The sequence below is a fragment of the Lagenorhynchus albirostris genome, chromosome 5 (assembly GCF_949774975.1).
Source record: "Lagenorhynchus albirostris chromosome 5, mLagAlb1.1, whole genome shotgun sequence".
Taxonomy (NCBI): domain Eukaryota; kingdom Metazoa; phylum Chordata; class Mammalia; order Artiodactyla; family Delphinidae; genus Lagenorhynchus; species Lagenorhynchus albirostris.
In genome coordinates this window covers 50,487,114-50,507,152 of record NC_083099.1, presented here as the reverse complement: position 1 = coordinate 50,507,152, position 20,039 = coordinate 50,487,114, and the positions used below count along the sequence as shown (strand labels likewise).

The following is a 20,039-nucleotide window of genomic DNA, read 5'->3' as shown; positions in this document are numbered from 1 at the left end:
GGTCATCTTTTCAGACCAACCTTGGGCAGAAGATTGGTGGTGATGCTTGATTCTGCTCAAGAGTTTTGAAATGATGTTAGTAATTACTATATATATTTTTCAACTAGCTGAGAGCCTTCTTTCTATACCTTCATTGTGGGGAGAGTATCTTTGAGTCACAGAAATGAATCACATTGACCCCAGGAGTACGAACCTGCTCCATGGTAGCAAGTTTTACTCTTCGGAGAATTGTATTCAGTTCTTTAAGCCACTGAGATCTCATTTGGTGCCTCAAGGCGATCATAACATCATCCAGTTGTAAAAACAACCAGCTCTAGCTGAAAGATATTATACCGCTTTGGTTCTATCACCAGAAAAAAGAAAAAGTTAAATACCACCAGTATCTTACTGGCCAGTCATAGTTGAGCACGGATGTACAAAATGAGAGCCTGGAGTCTAAAATCCCCTATAAGCCTCTAGCTTTTTATTGTGAGTGACTGGGGCTTTTAAGGACATTGGGATCAAGTGTTTGTTTAAGTGTATGGTAGAATTAAAACTTTTGTCCTATTCCTACCGGCAGTCACTTGACAAATTTAGTGCATGCATAGCTCCACTCTGCGGACAGCCATGCTGGACCCTGGGAGTGGTCTGCCCTTGTGAAGATGAGATCTGTGAGGGAGACAGGCATTCAGCAAATAATCACCCAAATAACCATTTTCACCATCATTGCCAGACTGCTGTGGTGGAAAAGAATGGCGCACTAGGGGAGCAGACCACGGGGGTGGGAGCCTAGGCGGGTGTGGAGGCCTGTTGGTCAGCGTTCACCTGAAGGCAGTGAGGGGCACGCGGGGGTGCTAGGCAGGGAAGCCAAGGCTGGTCTTCGTAAGCCTGGTTAAGGAATTTCATATTTTGTTCTAAGAATAGTGGGAAGGCATTGATATGTTTCAACCAAGGGGATATGATCAGATCTGCTGGGTTTTTTGTTGTTGTTTTTTGTTTTTTTTAATGTGATCCTTTTTTTCTTACTCTGTATTGGAGTATAGTTGATTTACAATGTTGTGTTAGTTTCAGGTGTACAGCAAAGTGAATCAGTTATACATATACACATTTCCACTCTTTTTTTTTTTAGATTCTTTTCCCATATAGGCCATTACAGAGTATTGAATAGAGTTCCCTGTGCTATACAGCAGGTTCTTATTAGTTGTCTATTTTATATACAGTAGTGTGTATATGTCAATCCCAATCTCCCATTGTATCCTTCCCCCCCCCATCCCTTGGTAACCATAGTTTGTTTTTTACATCCATGACTCTATTTTTGTTTTGTAAATAAGTTCCTTTGTGCCCTTTTCTTTAGATTCTACATATAAGCGATACCATATGATATTTGTCTTTCTGTCAGATCTGCGTTTTTGAAATGAAACTTGGGCTGCAGGGAAAGTGGTTGGAAGGAAGCAGGAGTGGATAGGAGGGACCAGTTAGCCCAGGCCACAGAGGGTGGTGCTTTAGGTGGATGGTGGTTGGGTGGGGATTGAGGAAAGTGGGCACATTTGAGAGAGATGGAGCCTATAGCACATGCAGGATGCGGTGGTTGATCGGATGTCTTCCATGAAGGAGCGCAGGTGGTCACAGAAGGTTCTTCAATGTCAGGCTGGAGCGTCCAGGTGGAGGGCCAGGTTTGGGAGCAGTCGGATAAGATCAGTTTGGAATGTAGTGAGTTAAAGCTGCCTATGAGGCAGCCAGTGGTGATGCCACGGATGCAGTTGGATTATATAGTTAGAGCCAGAGAAGAGGGGTTGAGAATGGGAAGAAAAATGGGAAGTATTGGTTTATGGTCATGGAAGTAGACATCGAGAGGAGGAGAGTCTAGGAACTAGACTCTCTGAGAACTAGAGTAGGGGAGGAGAAGCAAGCAGAGGAGACTAATAAGGATGTAGGAGAGTTGAATGTTGTTGCAGAGAAAACTGCATGTTCAAGCGGACGATGGAGTTACAGGACCAGCTCTGCAGAACGCTGCCCAAAGGAGTAAGCCAACAGCAGCCCATCGTTTCGGTGACAAAGAAGACATTTGAAAGGTAGTTTTAGTGTAGTAATCTCTAGAAATGTATCCGTTTCGTCTCTGCTTTGGAGAGAAGGAAGCAGCCTGCTCGGGAAATCAGAAGGTCTAGATCTGAGGGCCACCATGCACCACCTGCCTGCCTGGGCGGCTCCCTAAGTCTCCCCAGAGCCCCACTTCCTAAGCTCTACGAAGAGGCTTCTAAGAAAGCTTGTTCCCACCACCAAAGTTGTTCTGAGGATTAACCAGGAAAATGGATCTAAAAGACCTGGCTTTGTCAACCGCCAAGAGCTAGACAGATCTCGCTTTCAACTGACTTGTCAAATCCAGGTTAAACGTGACTAATAGGCCCCCCTTGTGCTTCCGTTTGGAGAACTTTTCATACTTACATGCTCATCCATTGTGGTCAGCTTTGCTCCCATCACCTCTCAGTATTCACTTTCACTCAGGGTGACCAGGCCAGTTTCACAGAAGCTGTGGCAGCTGGAGCACAAATGCAGAAAAGCCACTGGTGGGTATGGTTACTCTTTGGGACCTCAGTAGTTTCTCCCAGGTGCTTTCAGACCAGAAAGGGGAAAAGGGAGATCAAGGGGAAACTGCAGAAGAGTCAGTGAGCAACAGAGCCTTTGGGGAAATTCTGCTGAGAGTAGTATTTTGGCTGACGTTATCTTCCTTATTAGATGTAAGTTCTTTAACTTTCCTGTGCCTCAGTTTCCTCGTCTGTAAAACTAGAAATAACAGTAGCATTTACCTCCCAGGGCTATTGTAAGGATTAAATGAGTCAATTCATAGAAAGCCTTAGAATAGCAGCAACACTTAGAACACACTCAGTAAATATCAGTTGTTAGTATTGTTGGCGTGGGTACCTTTGGCTGAAGTCCGAGGTATAATTTCCAAAAGTTTACTCTTTTACATGCGGCAGTAAAACCTTCTTGAATTTATTAAAATAAGTGTACCAACAGGTAAACTTTTATTCATACCTTGGGAAGAATATTTTTTTATAATACTGGTAGGGATTTGGTTATGTCATCAAGAGAAAAAAATATATCCAGTTTTTAAGTGGCTGGCTGGCAGATTAGTGTAGGGGCAAAGCACACCGGCTTTGAAGCTGTGGAGACCAAGGCTTAATCCTAGCTACGTGACCTAGGGCAAATTACTTGCCCTCTCTGACCCTCAGCTTCCTCATATACACGATCAAGATACTGTTTACCTGACAGAATTGTTATAGGGTAAATGTAGTCATAGGTACAGAAGGCTTGGCACAGTGCCTGACAGAAGAACAGACTCATTGGTGCGTGAATATTTTATTGTTATTTTGTAACCGGTGGTTTCAACGTTGTTAGGTTTTTTGTTTCGTTTTAAGGGTTTTCTGAATAGATGGCATCTCCCATTGCCTGTCCTCCTTCATTCTCTAAGGTATCTTCCCTGTTTACTTTTCCACCCCTTTTTGAGGGCTCTTCTCTGAGAGCCCTCTTGCTCTTGTCTTGCTGGGGTCTGCATCTGCTGTCAGCATAGCTAGCAGTCCTGGCCTTCTAGCACAAGGAGGCAGCCCATTCTTCATCCTTCTGGATGCACCTCATCTTAGAGGATCAGCTGCCACCGTGGAAGGCCTCCTCCTCCCAGCCAAGCCTCAGAGGACCCTCCCCTGGGGAAACTCTGCTTTTGGACGGATGCTCTCATCAGTATTTCTTGTTGTCACTTCCCACACTGTGTAATTATGATCCCATCGTCGCCACCAGTGGCTGCGTCGAGTCTCACCTCCTACCAGCATCTAAACAAAACCCCTAAGAAGGTAGAGCTCTTGGGATGCCTGAAGAGTAAGCTTCTGGGCACCTAGGACACAGCACCTTGGGAGTGACCCTTTCTCCAGGAAGGTAGAAACAAGACAGTCAAGGGTAGAGTAAGAGATTGCCTAGGTTTGAATCCCGGCTCTGCCACGTACTGCCTTTGTGATCTTGGGCAAGACATGACTTCTCTATGCCTCCGTTTGCTCATGTATAAAATGGGAGAGAAACAGTTTCCAGGATTAAATGTTTCTACAAACAAAGCACTTAGAATAGTAGCTGGCACTGAGTACCTGAATAATCAAGAAAAGAGTTGCCCATAAGAGGAACAGCTTTCTTTCCCATCATCCGCCTGCTGTGGCCGCCCTTAGTCATTTCTTTTCCGGGTGAGGGCTCACAGCTGACTGTGGCCTGAGCAGGCAGGAGACGGGAATGCTGCGTTCCCACGCACAGGCCACCCTCCCAGGTGCTCAGCTGGAAGAAAACACCGTGCACAAGAATAACTCTCCCATTTCAGGGCCTGGAGTGTTAATTCGCTGGCACTGCTGAGAAGCGGCCTTTAATTCACTTAATCATTAACTGTAGGCACCCTAATGAGTCCTGCGAGTGGCATCCGCTGGTCGGGGGCACAGCAGCTCTTTCTTCCTGGATGCTGTTAGCATTGGCACCGAGATTGAACGCTTACTAGCTGGGCTTTTTGTTTTTTTAATAACATCTTTATTGACGTATAATTGCTTTACAATGGTGTGTTAGTTTCTGCTGTATAACAAAGTGAATCAGCTATATGTATACATATATCCCCATATCCCCTCCCTCTTGCGTCTCCCTCCCACCCTCCCTATCCCACCCCTCCAGGTGGCCACAAAGCACTGAGCTGATCTCCCTGTGCTAGCTGGGCTTTTGCTCTGTTATTTCAATAACTGAACAGAAATTATGAAACAGATGGGAGCCAGGCTGGCAAAGTGCATGCTTCTACTGTCCAGGGCAGGGCCTGCCCACGGCCTCTGACGAGGTCCGCATCGGGCACGCGTGTAATTCACACACGTGCTTCAAGAGGTCGTGTGGTTTGCATGGATGTATGGAACCCTGCTTCCCAGTGGATCCCAGAAAGGTTCCCTGTTCTAACTTACCTGCCATGCTTGCAGGAGTCTGGCTTTGTCCGCTTGGTCACCTGGGTCCTGTGATGGGAGGGGCTTCCTGCCCAGGTGAGGAGGTTGGGCTGAAATGCCTGTACTGCAGCCTAAAATGCTACTGATATTTGAAATCCTTTTGCTCAGACCCCTTTCTACACTTTCAAGGACTGGGAAGGATATACTAGTATTTTATATTTATAGCATTTCATACTGGAAGAAAAAGAAAAAAAATCAGCATTAGGAAGTTTCTGGCCCTGGGTGTATCTAGGGCAGCTTAGGTGGATGACAGGGGTTGCTTTTAAGTGACAGTGAGGAATGGGCATTACGACTGCCTTCAGTTGTCCGGGGTCTTCATGGAATCTCTTTTATTACCACCAGTCTGCATCTCTTACGTTACACCATCATTATTCTTAGCTGTTCCCAACCATAGAACTACGATAACAAAATAGTTTCACAGAAAGTACTATTTCGCATGACATTTAAATCGAATTGTTTTTATTTCACTCTTGTTTTCTTCAGTCAATGAGCGGCTTCATGGAATCCTAGAGGTTGAGGAACGTAAGAGACCTCAAAAGTGGTCTAAGCCAGTTCTTCTCTCAAAGCAAGAATCCCTTTGACAATACTCCTCACAGACATTTAACCTGTTTAACGTATTATCTCTGCTTATGCTTCTAGAGGCTTGAGGCAGCCTATTCTATTTTTGAACAACTCCTACTGTTAGAAAATGTATCCTGTTATTGATTCAAGTCCTTGTGCTATCCCTGCATTAATACAAATTATACCAAACAAAACTAAAATGCCTTCCACCTAAGCCCCAGAAATGGTTGAAGGCAATGATAGTGTTCTCGCCCAGATGTCACCAGTTCCTGCAACCTTGCTATATATGATGTAATCTAGCGTCTTCACCGTCATCCCAGATGTGTGGGAGTGGCCCTCGCTGTAGACATTGTATTAATAAACTGGTTTATAATGGGCTTGTTTTCATAGGACTCAATGTGAAAGTCTCATATTAAGTCTTCAGAACGATGGCAGAAGGAGTTTGAGAGTTACATCTGCACTTGACTTTTACACTAACCTACAGAGTCATAGGTGCTCAGGATGTCCATTGGGCCATCTTGCTCCTCTATATGATACCCAGGAAAACCAACCATTTTCCCCAGGGAAACTGCAGCTCAGAGATAAGCTCATAAGTACACTGACTAGCACCCAAAGCAGAGGCAGGACCAGAATTCTTCATGAAGCCTCCTCGCAGCTCAACCTGTTGACAACTTTCTTTCCCCGTACTACCTGCATAAAGACCAGCTTGGCCCGCATGTACCCAGACAGTGCTTAGCCTTGGGGCTGCCTAGTGATCAAAAGTTGGCTAGGGAGCTCAAAAGAAGAGTCTCATTTAAGCTGTTAATTTTCTAGGAAAGCTCTGAACAGGTGGTTTATCTTTTTTTTTTTTCCTTGTTATTTACAGTTCCAGCTCATTTGTTTTTTTAACATCTTTATTGGACGATAATTGCTTTACAATGGTGTGTTAATTTCTGCTGTATAACAAAGTGAATCGGTATACATATACATATGTTCCCATCTCTCTTCCCTCTTGCGTCTGGATGGTTTATCTTTAATAGTGTAAAGTACGTGTAAAAAGAAAAGAATGAGGTATATCTAGCTGGTCTAGTTTTCTCAGTGGTTCTCTGATTACTGTCTCTGTGAGGAAAAGACAGGTAACAAAGTGAAGGTAGAGGGGGAAATGGCCACTTGAAAAAGCATTAATAAAACATCCTTCACTTTGTATATATATAGACGTCTCAACCATAGATGTCTTTCAAATCCATAGAGGCAGCATGGCAAGAGCCAGATGCAGAGTCTCGTTCTGGCTTTGCACTTACCAACTGAGTGAACTTGGGCGAGATATTGGCCTGTGTGCGCCTCGGTTTCCTTATCTGTCAAGGGATAATGATGGCAGTACATGCCTAAAGGGTTGTGATAAGAACTAAATGAGTTACTATGAGCGAAGGGCTTAGGACAGTGCCTGGCATCTTAGTAGGCACTACCCAACTGTTTGTTCTTACCAGGAATAATTATTATTCATTTTTGTGATTCTGATTACTTTGTAGTGAATTCAGAGGTGCCAGACTGCTTAACCATCATTCTCATTCTCGTCCTCCCTATAAAAAAAAAGGCTTGGAATCCCAGTGTTAGTTGCAAGGAAACATTACCCTTGCCCTGCAGTGGGTGGTATGCAATGGTCTTTCCAAAGCTGAAACGTTCACAGATGTTAAAATGGGCAAATGGGGTACCCAGAAGCTTGAATGCCTCTTGTCACAAGTATAGCTCCTGCAAAGCTTATACAGAACAGTCCTATTTAAGTGAGGGGGCATGTGTGCTGTGCGGTCGATTCGAGAGACCACGCTGGGGCCTTTCATTTTGAATGTCTTTGAACAGAGAGAGCCCCTGTGTCAAGGGGAAGGTTTGAGATACTTCCCAAGGAGCCTGGCTTAATCCTGCACTGGCTGCTGTGCCGTCCTCTGGAGGCCCACTCTGGTCTTCCACAGTCAGTGGGGTCTCCTCTCACCACTTCCAGGAAGTCACCCAGGATGAAAAGAAGCAGAGGTCTCCAAGAGCAAGCCAGAATTCTGCTTCGCTTCCCTTCTCATTCTGAATTCTTAGTCGATTTTTGCTTTGCGATGTAGCATATTCTTGCTCAGACTCTTAGAATGAACAGACTTGTAAGATCACCTAATCTTCCCCCTCATTGAAGGTTTGGGTTAAGGTGACTCATTCAAGGTCATACAACATTCACTCATTCACTAAACCAATAGTTATTGAGACTGTGTGGTATGGTCTGCAGTGTTTGTATCGGTGGCAGAGCAGGACTGGAATCTAGTCCTACTATTTCTGATCCAGTGTTCTGTCCCTCAGGTCCTGCGGCCTCTCAGACCTACTCCCCTCCCCCAGTGATATGTCACTTTGCAGCTGTGGGATATTAATTCTCCAATGTGAATGTTACCTTTGAGTCTGTATAATAGGAAACACAATGTGGGTAAAAGATAGAAGGGCCCAGAACCTTTACACAAAGGCAACTAGCCTTGTTTTCCCCAAATCTACCAGAATGTTGTAAGAATCAAACTCAAATTCAATCTGAACATTCAGCAAGTCGAAAAAAGCAGCAGAGTATCCTATCTGGATTGGATGCCTCTCCAATTGATAGAATACTCTGCCAGGTACTAGGGACTGGGGGGACAGTAGGGCACACAGTGCTCCCCCATTTTCCAGCCGTGTGACATGAAACAGTATACTTCTCTGAGCTTCAATCTGCTTATCTGTAAAATGGGAATGATAGCAATAAACTTCAGAGTCACATTGTGGAATTTAATGAACTGAAGCATGTAAGTCACCCAGCCCAGCAAATACCTGGCACACATAGACAGTGCCTGTTATGATGACTTGTATTCATTCCATGATTTCCCTCAACTTGTTATGTGGCCACTGACAAGGAATTGAACCTTCCTAAAAGTCTCTAAATGAGGGAAATAAAGAAAATGACATTTGCATCACCCAACAGGGCTAATGTGAGGCTCCAATTAGAATAATATAGAATGAAATACTTCTTTTGGTAAAAAACAAACAAACAAACAAAAAACAGAAAAAGAACACCATACACACAGATTACAGCCCTGGGCTTTTTCCAAAGATCCTGTATCCTTAGAATGATGGGTGAGCTGTACTTAGCCATATTTGCTCTGGCCCATGGTACAGAGTTTTAGATTAGATAGGAGATTGGGCTAAGTTTCCCTGTAGGTCCCAGCCAGTTCTAGACATGTTACTGTAGTTCAGTTTAACCACTTCTCCAACGAGAGGGTGTGGTAGCATCAGAGCAAATTGCTCCCCACTTCTGGGAAAATGACATTAACCACATGCTCAGCTGACAGACACAGAGGTGGCATCTTCATGAGTTTAAAGAACCAAATGACAAGTCTACAGTTTCTCGTTTATCTCCATTTTGATCTTCCCAAGGGAGATTTTGAGGTTTCAAAAGACATGGAGGGCCAAGCTATTGTTTGTCTGTGTATACTCTTTTTTATGACTTTTTTTCATTCCAAAAAGATGCTTTAAGGTGGCTTACAAAGATTAATGCAGAAACTAAAAATAAAATAAACAAGAAAAATAAAGTAGAAAGGAACAATAAAGTTGAAGAGAAAGCAAGATGAAGCCAGGGTAGGGTCAGTTCATAGAACGCCTATACAACGTGGTGTCTGGGTGCCAGAGGTGGGTCCCCGTCTGACTCTGAAAGTCTTAGCAGCTAAGGAAACAGGCAGACTTGAATGGGTCAAGATTCATGTTGTCCGGATTAAAGTAGACCCATTGCTCAGGCAAGCTTTCCGAGATCATTGAAAACCCGTGCACTTGGGCTTCCCTGGTGGTGCAGTGGTTGAGAGTCCGCCTGCCGATGCAGGGGACGCGGGTTCGTGCCCCGGTCCGGGAAGATCCCACATGCCGTGGAGCGGCTGGGCCCATGAGCCATGGCCGCTGAGCCTGCGTGTCTGGAGCCTGTGCTCCGCAATGGGAGAGGCCACAACAGTGAGAGGCCCGCGTACCGCCAAAAAAAACCCGTGCACTCGCCTGGGAATGGTTGAATAGTGCTAGGAATAATGTCTGAGTTATTTATATGAATAAACTCAGCACTTCTTAGCTTTTCTCCACTCTTCTCATAATACTGTAAAATGCAATTCATGTTCTAACAGGTCATCAAAGTCACTTCTACGAGGCCAGAGCACCCTGGTGCAGTACACATCTTTCTACTGGTTAAACTTAATCCAAAAAGAACATTTAAAGGAATAAAAGGAAAGAAGGAGCAACTCCATGGCCTTTGTGATGAACAGCCATGTGTATTATTTCTCACAACTTTAACGCAATTTGAGTAGTTAAGGGCTAAGATAATATGCTCTTGACGAGCTGAAGGGGACAGGATTATTTCCTCCATTAAAATGAACATACTTGAAAGTACAGCCACACAGCCTTCACCTGGCCGTGACCTGGGGGGAGCACCCACTGGGGAAGATAAAAACTGTCCTAAAAGAATCATTCTTTAGGAACACCAGTAGAAGGCAAAGGGACAAAAAGACCCCTTGATCTGTTCCATAGATCAAGGCAACAATGATTTTAGCCTGGAAAAGTTTCATAGTAGGTATTATCAGTCATTCCCCAACCAGAAAAAAAATTAAGAAACTTGTAAGAACCTATTGAATGTCTAGTTTTATGTGCTGTAATTTTTGGAGATGGCTCCAAGAAGTTGTGGATGAAAATGTACTTCTAGGGAGTTCAGTATATTTGGGGCGGGGGAGTGGGGAGTTCCTGCTAAGAGTTTAGAGTAGTTGGTTTAAGCTATTCTTTTGTGACAGAACCACTGTCATCTTTATGCGTAACTCAGTGACATTTAGAAATTTTTTTTGAAAGTTCTTTCGGAATTATTTGCGCTGTGAGTTTTATCTTATTTTATTTATTTATTTATGCTTTTTTTGTTTGTTTGTTTTTGGCCACTCTGCGTGGCATATGGCATCTTAGTTCCCCGACCAGGTTTCGAACCTGGGCCCCCTGCATTGGAAGCTTGGAGTCCTAACCACTGGACTGCCAGGGAAGTCCCTAGAAAAATTTTTATTTCTTCCCTTTTCTACTCCATCCAGCTTAGACTCCTATTCCCTTATTTTCTTTTCCTGCCTTTCTCTAAGATAGAAAATAAATCCCATGCCAGTGCCAATCGTGGGTGGCTCTCTTTTTAGAAAAACACTCCAAGCCTTGTCTATGCTCAGCATAAAAGAATATTTTGGGCCGGGAGGGCGTCAAAGGGTGAAGGGGTGGTCTGAGGTTCTGTGAGCCTTTCTCCTCTTCTCTTGCTACCCCATCTATAGTATATAAAACAACAAACATCAGTGGTATCAGGCCCTTTATGGGATATAGTGAGAGGTAGAAACCAGAGTAGAGCAGAGACCCTGCCCACGATCTAGATTGCAGAATAAATGAGACATTTCAAATAACCATAACATAAGGCATGGTATGCTATAAGCACTGATAGGAAGGGAAATGTACCCCCCCCGCCGAAAAAAAAATTAGGATGGTACTGAATTGTCTGCTTTTGCCGCAAGTTTCTTACTCGGTTCAATTGAACAAAGTCTCTGCACCTGCCAGGTGCTAGGCCCACCGTGAGGGGCTGGTGGGTCCAGTGGGGGTCAAGCACAGGCCTTGTCTCAGATTGCTACTTCTAGCAAGAGTCATCAGAGCTTTGTAAAGGTGTCTGCTTGAGGCCAGGGACTTGGTCTTTCTCTGACATGTTTTGATATGTCCCCTCAAACAGTCCCACAGCCAGGAGGAGAGAGAGCAAACAATTTTCCTGGAAAGGTGATTAACACTGAGGCACAGCAGCTAGAAATTGGCGAGGTGCCTTCCGCAAGGTTGGGGAAGTGATTTATTTTTCCAGCCTCACCACAGGAACCAAGGCCCTGGCAGATACCTCCATGCCTTAGCAGCAGCTGATCCAGATGAGATCATTATTAATTATTAGTCACTTTAGAGTGTCTTTTTCAGAAACTGCAGAGTTCTTGGGAAGCCCAGACTCTCCTGAGTTGCAGTCAGCACTATGTACACCTTGCACAGGGACCTGAGTGGCCTGTAATTATAAAACAGTATCGATTCCTGGAAAGGGGGTTGAAAATGTACAAATCCTTCCCATAAAAATCAGCTAAATCTTCAAAAGCCTTGATTATATTTTTTTTCCTCAAGGAGACTGATGGTGGGAGTAAAAAACTTGAAATGTTAGCTAAATTAGGGCTGTTTCCTGCCAGGAGCCAGATCTGTACACATAATTATTTTATTCTCTGTGCTGACATTGATTCACTTCGGTTGAGTGTTGGAAATATCTCTGTTTTGGGTCTGTAATCCAAATTATTCAGTCAGTTCCTATGATGATGTTTTCTACTCGCATCGTCCTGTATTATTTTTCTGTAAAACAAATAATCACATGTCTGGAACTTGACTCATCCCCGCCCCCCAGCACATCCCTCATTCCCATCCCTAAACTTGTATATCACACCACCTGCCATGCTCCTGGGCCAGGAACTTCACTCACCACTCACCCTCACACACCCCATAGTCACCAAATTCTGCCCGTTTTATTTTTGGCCTAATTCTAATTTCTGCTTCTAAGTTGGCGTCCACTACAGTCCTGTTGGAATGACTGGAAATCCGGATAGTTTTTAGTTTTTCTTCCTTTTGACTGCGTCTCAGCATTACGAACATGGATTCTCCAGCTGCCTTTGCTTAGCTCACGGGTGCCCTGTCATTTTCTGTCTGGATCCATAGAATGGCGTCACATTGCATTTTCAGCTTCTAGTCCTGTCCATCCCGTGGTGGGTAGGAGCCCCCTTGAAAATGCAGGTTTGGTCATGGCATTTGATGGCATACAGACTTCCAGCGGCTCCCCATTGCCTACAATCCAAGATGGACAAACAATTCTTCATCTGCAAGCGATAGACATTGAGTTTCAAAAGATACAGTTTATCTCCCAAGCCTCAGAGACTGTTGGAAGAGAGCGGGTCTGGAGGACTGCAGGCACCAGCCACATCAGGAAGGCCACCTCATTCGTGGGCTTCTTTGGCTCTTTGACTATCTGTGGTTGGTTTAGCTGGGCTTGGGACAGAGAGTTTTTGTCCTAGAAAGCTGTTTCCCAGGTTTTATAGAGCTAACTTCTCAGTGAGATACGGTCACAGCCCATTTTATTTTGGATACCTCATGCTTCCTCAGCAAGGCAGTGAAGTGCTGTTGAGACTGTTACAGGGGAATGGACCCTCTGATCGGCCCCTCCGAACCTTGTATTTGAGGAAGAAGAAATCCTAGTGCCGGTACGGGGCTCCAGCACAAAGGGCCTGCAGCATTTCTCAAAAGAGGCGCTACTGGCGTGTGGTACGGGGAAACACTTAGTAATGTGTGAGTGTCCCACACATGCCAGATGCCCCAAGGACTGGGGAATGGTACCATGCCTACCTAGGAAACCTTGGCTCCAGTCACTACTCCTAAGACATTCTCCTTACTGAGAATATAATGGAGGACTGGATTAATTATGATCTGTCACTCCTGTTGCCTCTTCATCTTCTGTATTAATTGAGTTCAGACTGGAGTCACATTGCCTGTCTTTGAAATCAAGCTCCACCGCTTACTGAGTATGACCTTGAATGTGGGCATGACCTCGGACAACTACTTAATCTCTCTGTGCCTCTGTTTTCTCATTTAAAATAGGAGATAGTAGTATTAATTACATCTACCTGAAAAGATTTTTGTGCAGATGAAATGGGATAAAGCATGAAAGGTGCTTGCCATGACGTCCACTTTCAGAGGCATAATGATTGTATGAGATGATGGTGGCTCCTGAGCTTAACATCGTACTCGAGTGACAAGTTGAAATTGACACTTAAAAGTGACTTCCCCAAAACAGAAAGGCAGCAGGGTCTATCAGAAAGTGGAGTGACCAGGTGGGAGTCAGTAGATTCTGTTTTGCCCACAGTCACAGTTACTGTGTAGCCTTGAACACGTCACTTCCCTTCTCTGGTGTTTGCTTTCTTTTTTCTTTTCTTTTTTTTTTTTTTTTTTGCGGTACGCGGGCCTCTCACTGTTGTGGCCTCTCCCGTTGCGGAGCACAGGCTCCGGACGCGCAGGCTCAGCGGCCATGGCTCACGGGCCCAGCCGCTCCGCGGCATGTGGGATCTTCCCGGACCGGGGCACGAACCCGTGTCCCCTGCATCGGCAGGCAGACTCTCAACCACTGCGCCACCAGGGAAGCCCCTGGTGTTTGCTTTCTTGATACATTTGCCCTACGTGGTGTCCAAAAGACTGAATGGCATGAACATTGCGAATGTGCTTTAAAGCCTGTAGCATCTCACAAACAGTTTGATGATATATAATAAGTAACTGATTATACATCGGTGTTCTACCTACCCCTGATTTGGAAACCCTCATCAGCCCACTGAGAGGACGCATTGAATGGGAACTTCTTGGGAGACGTATAAACCTGGGGAGCCCACCTGCGTGGTAAACACTGAATTGCTCTCTATGAGCCCATCCTGGCCAATGCGTCCCCCGGTGGCATAGGCGAGGAGCCCTCAGGCATGCAGGCATGTCGTTAAGAGCTCACAACCATGGTCCTGCAGCTCTCCCTGCTGGCTTCCCGACACCCTTCGCCACTGCCCGTTCCCTTCACGGTTGTCTGCTTGTCGCCCCACAGCAACAAAGGCGAGAGAAGGAGCTGCGGAAGCAGCAGGAGAGGGAGCAGCGGCGGCACTACGAGGAACAGATGCGCCGGGAGGAGGAGAGGAGGCGCGCGGAGCACGAGCAGGTACAGCTGGGGCCCCACAGGCGGCCCCACGGGAGCGCCAGCACCAGGCGCCTCTGGGCTGTGGGTCACCTGCTCTTGGGTCTGCTCAGGTTAAGCAGGTTTTTACTCTTTCTCAAGCAACTATTCTCACCTATTCAAAAAGTCAAACGCACAACCTTGGCAAAGCCCACTCATTCAACCTGGCTTCCTCCCCAGGCCGAAGTCCCCTGACGCACCTGGATCTCGTGATTTTCCCAACCCTGGGCATCTACTTTGAAAGTAGCACTGGAACGTGATACACAAGCCAAGTGCTCCCGTTTCATCGCTTCAGAAGAGCTTTTCTACTCAGGCAACCCTGGTCTCCAGGACTTGGAGCCATCGATGCGGGCCCTTTCTCTCTTTGTTAGAATCCCATTCTGACAGTGCAGTGGAACTGCAAGATGGTTCCGTTACAAAGGCAGTGCGTGATGGCATTCAACCATTATTTTACCCCTGCTGCTTGCACAGGAGCCTCTGAACTTTATAGCATTGTTAATTTCAGGTAGCCCCTAAAGAGGGAACCTGTCATGAAAAGTTTTTAAATAGAGCTCGGTTCTCCAAACCAAAGAGTAACTAACAGCAAAGCACTGAGCCATCTCAGTCCACTGCAGTTGCAGGTAGAGGGCTTGTGCGTTTGACTGCATTGAAACGCTTTTGCTTCGGTGCGGGGTACCTTTCCTGTTTAGCGAGGAGGCGTCTGGGTATTTTTTCCCCTCCTTCCTTCCACACTTCACTTGGCAGCTCTTGTCACCTTTGAAATTACCGGTTCTTTTTCTCTCTTTCTTTCTCTCGTTGTGTTCCTCTGAATTCTCTGCCACCTACCTCTCCAGGAGTACATCAGGCGACAGTTAGAGGAGGAGCAGAGACAGTTAGAGATCTTGCAGCAGCAGCTACTGCATGAACAAGCTCTACTTCTGGTAATGGGAAAGCCAAGCCAGCTGACCTGCTCTGTGTTCATCGCACGCGCGCGCGCGCGTGTGTGTGTGTGTGTGTGTGTGTGTGTGTGTGTGTGTGTGTGTGTGTGGTCTCCTCTAACTGCCAGTCAGGAAGGAGGGGATCCTCCAAGCCTCATGGACCTGGAAAATCTCCTAAAACTTAATTCGTTTCCTGACCCAGTGTGCTGAGTCAATGTGTTTAATATACTTGTTACGCATTCTTTATTAACTCCAGCTATTTGTGAAACTTTAACATGAATCCAGCCTTATTATAAGTTCAGACTGTTTTTGAGACCCACTGTGTTTATTGCAGAGTAATGTTTGAGGTCATTTGCAACATGCTGGAATACAATCACAGCAAAGCGTCCCTCTTCCGTAAGAACCCGCTCAGCTCTGTAGTCATATTTCATTTGCAGACTATTAGTTTTACCCTTATGATGGGAACATTTTGTGTTCCCTGCTCAGACGGCTTCCACTTGAAGTACTTTTTATTATTATTACTGCCCTGCTCTCCAAATGAGCTTCTTGGTGTATCTTTTTTTTTTAACTGAACTTTTTATTCAGTGGCACTGTGATATTTTTTTAGCCTGTACGTGGTTTTTGCTAATGGTTTCGTTGGTCCAAGTTTTGTTAAACAGAAGATGATTTAGGCAGTATCTTTAGGTACTTATTTCGTTTTGTACTTAATTGTACATGTTTGAATGATTTAATGACTAAACCAGGAAGTGGACGGTTCCTTATAGGGGTTGCGTGCTGACCGTCCAAATGTCCTCATTATTGCCACTTTCTTGGTTACAGTTCACCAAGGGCAAGTCACTTTGCAAAGGGTGGTATTCTGCAGGGGTTGCCGTTAGAACAGTAGTGTTTTCATTAAATGCCACATTCTGTGCAGACGCTAACCCAAGGCTGTAGTTCATCTCTGTGGCACATCCTGATGTCCTCTTGTGGTTCTGTCGGTATTAAGGTCCTTTGTTATTTATCATCTCTTTTGGTTCCATTGCATGCTTCACTGGTACTGGCCAATGGTTTCCGTATGGTGATTTAGCCTTTTCTTTGTTCTCCTTTCCTGATCTGGACAGGAATATAAGCGCAAACAGTTGGAAGAACAGAGACAAGCAGAAAGACTACAGAGACAGCTAAAGCAAGAGAGAGACTACTTGGTTTCCCTTCAGCATCAGCGGCAGGAGCAGAGGCCTGTGGAGAAGAAGCCGCTGTACCATTACAAAGAAGGGATGAGTCCTAGTGAGAAACCAGCGTGGGCCAAGGAGGTAAGTCAGCGAGCAAGTACAGCCTGTACCTGTGCTGTATTGGAGAAATTGGCCATAATGAGTTTCTCCAGTAAAACAGAGAGTTAAACTAGTGCTACAAAGCTGGAAAATAATTCATTATGAGACACACATGCTTTGCTTTGGGAAGAACTGTAACATTATTTCTCTACCTTAATCCATTTGTTCTTCTTTTTGTAAGTAACAACAGGAAGTAGAAAATCCTTTTCCTTATTGGAATCCAATTGAGTTTGTGGCAGGAGGATTTTTAGTGACTTTTTCATGGAAGAATATGACTTAAGACTTAAGGAATTCTAGGTAGGATCATTTCCTATCCATACCTAGACCCTAAAAGTGATCATTAGTATTGTCACTAACATTCCATGTTCTGTAGTAACAGTGAACACACAGTTGGACCCCGACTTGCGATTGTGGTTCACTTACCGGGTCAGAGGTCATTTATATTTCTTTTGCAAATACTTTCAAAGTAATGGTCCTTCATTTGCTCAACTACTAGACTAAGAAAGAATTTTCAGGAACTTGACTCTGTGATGAGCTATTTAAAAATCTCATTAAAAATTATTTGAATAGTAGGAAAAAAAGGGTGGTAACCAAATGAGTAAGGCAAACAAACAAAATAATAATTCTCTCCAAGATCAACAACCCTTCTAGGAAGTCTCTGTGTCATCTCATATGCCTGACACCCTGGTTTTCAGTTCTGTCATTAATGTGGCAACTAATGATTTCCTTTATTTTCTTGTGAGCGTAACTAGTCATTTGAAAGGGTGATTTATATTACTCTGCATTTTCTTCTAGTATCTTCAGATATTTATAGCTAGAGCTTATCTCAAGTTATCTAGACTACAATATTACCAGAACCTGATTTCTTACGTAAGATCCTATTTGTATAATTTTTAATTTTCTGCTCTATCTTACGTATGTATTGAAAATGCTTGAAATTATGTTGTCCTAATGTTAATAATGGCTGTTTGTGGGAAGTAGAAACTATAGAGTTTTTTCTTTAAACTTTTTAATACATTTATGTATTATGTATTTATGTTTAAATCCTTTATAATGATTTTATACTATTTTTACAAACCTAATAACCTTGGAAACTTAAAAACTAAATCTGTAGAGAAAAGTCATTCAGTGCCGAGAACATTTTTGATCACTTTCCCTTAGAGTCTATGAATGCGATTTGTATTTACCTATGTTTGTAACAACTGCCTCTTTCTCCCAGGTCAGTAATTCAATTTTGTGATCTTACTCCCAGGCACAGCGCCAACCCCTTAATAACCCCCCTGTTCTTCCAGCTAAGCGCAATCACTATGCTGTCCAACAGCAGCTGATATCGTTCCTGGCTAGCAGAGATGTGTCACCTTCAGCCACTGCTAAACCATTCTTTAGCCACATCAAACTGAAACCCTCAGCTAAGCCAGACTCACAGCTCATGATCATGGCAGGTATTGAGAGGCTGGGAAACTAGCCTCTCCTAAGCTAATGCCAGTAGCACCTGCAGAAATTAATGATTCCAGATCAAGACCCCTGTTTGAGCATCGCTCACGGAAGAAAGGTGGACCAGCTTATCCTATTAGACTTGGTCTTGAAGAGCAACTGAAGCCTCAGCGAGCCTCGAGGACCACAGTGAGATCAACGAAGCGATCTCGCTCCCAAAGATGTAGCCCAGCTCGAGAGTCAGGACTTAAGGTCATTTGTGTGTCCTCTCCCAGCATCTCCAAAGTGATGAGCCCCCAGTTGTCCATTACAGCAAGTAAGGAGGGCCTTAGAGACTCATGTGTACCTCGGGGCAGGAGGGGCATGAATTCATGCATCCGTACAAGTACCTCGACTCCTCTAAGAAGTGCTGCATCACTAAATGACCTCTCTTTGATGCATGACCATCTGACCTTCAGTGTTCCCAGCCCCAAGCATGAGTTTAGGAAAGGGACGCCAACAGATCCCGTTGGAGAAGACCATGATACCTTGCAGAGCATACCAGAATTTCCTCTGTCCCTTGTGCTGCTCCCTCATGCACAAAGGTACCAGAAAAGGGGGGGAAACATAAAGCAGTTTCCACTTCCTTCTTTCTACCTCTACCCAGCATGTTTTGATTTGAACTTAAACATTTTGACTTCATTATTTTCTAATTACTATTTGTCCTCATCATTAAATTTCCTGGCCTGTCCTCTCTCTTCAGAACTAATTCACAGTTCCCAAGCTTTCAGAAGCCATGCCGTTCCTGGGGGCAAATCTTTGCAGATATCATCAGGGCAGTTTTGTAGACCTCTTAATTCCCCTGTGCTTCTCAGCCAGGCTCCTAGCAGTAAAGGAAACATAGCCAGTGGGAGTGCAGACAGCATGGCTGTGTCATCAAGCACACCCGATGTGAGGTTCCCGGGCCATCCTAAGTCTGGGCCACCTCTGGTGGGTGACATCTTCCAAGGTCCCTGGCTTCCTGACAGCTGGAGTTCTTCCTTTGGGCTTCATCGACTTTTAGACATGTGGGAACATTCTTTTAGGATTTTAGATTTAATCCTATCCTCCTGGGTGTGTTTAACATAATCCAGCTTCCAACTAACCACCTATCCATGAAACAGTTCCCAAGTCTTAGAGTGGGTATTCATATTTTAGAAGAAAGATGAAACATTTAGATGATAGAATGAGCGACGGTGCTAAATTGGGGATTGGAGCAACTGGTATACAAATAAGTACAAATAGTTGTCTGCTTTAGTTTAATTCATCATTTTTTTAACACTCACTTCTCAAAATGGGAATGAAAATGAGTGTGAGAATCCTTATTTTCCTGATCTCTCAATGATTCTAATCAGCAATGTATGAACTTTTCTTCTAGAGCTTTATTTACAGGTTTCTTTTTTTATAGTAGGAGGTAGATGGGGTTGAAAGTAGCCAGACAGTGAAATACATTTCAAGACTTTAGATATGGACAGAATTTCTAGCTCAGCAGTATCTTAATTATCAACCAATAAAAAGAACCTGGGTTAAACTCTCTTTTGGAGGTAGAATAAAAGGTACCATTTTCTTTTTCAAAGGCATCCTCTGCGAGGACATAATTTGAAAATATCCTCACCAGGGATGGGTAGGCAGCAGCTATACCATGGTCTCCTGTGATAGAGGGTCTGGGCTTTTTTGCCCCATATGCCGTTGAAGACACCATCTGGCCATCTTCCACCCACAGCAGCCTCTTCTGTAATCTGCTCCCATATTTGTTTCCTGACTCAGCTCTATACCTTCTCATCAGGGTGGTTTTTCCTTCTTTGATTACTTTTCCATCCACTTACTTTTCCTTATTTCCAATCGACATTTTTTTCATTAGCAGTGTAATATTGTTATAATGTTTCCTCCTCCGTGTTTTCATTGCTTCATTTTGTGAAACATAAATCATCACATTTCTCATTTCCTTTCTTATTAATCTGTCGGATGTAGTAAGAACAAATGAAAATACTTGGTTATTGGCAAATCTTGAGCTCTTCTCTCTCTCCTT

General features: G+C 44.4%; 1 protein-coding gene across 1 annotated transcript in view; it reads left to right on the top strand.

Moving 5' to 3' along the window:
- TNIK (TRAF2 and NCK interacting kinase) overlaps window positions 1-20,039 on the top strand; it is a 169,070-nt gene that overhangs the window by 76,244 nt on the left and 72,787 nt on the right. The window contains exons 11-13 of the mRNA XM_060150000.1: window positions 14,209-14,319; window positions 15,168-15,254; window positions 16,352-16,540. Coding sequence (XP_060005983.1) covers window positions 14,209-14,319; window positions 15,168-15,254; window positions 16,352-16,540 — 387 coding nt within the window. The remainder of the gene's footprint in view (window positions 1-14,208; window positions 14,320-15,167; window positions 15,255-16,351; window positions 16,541-20,039) is intronic.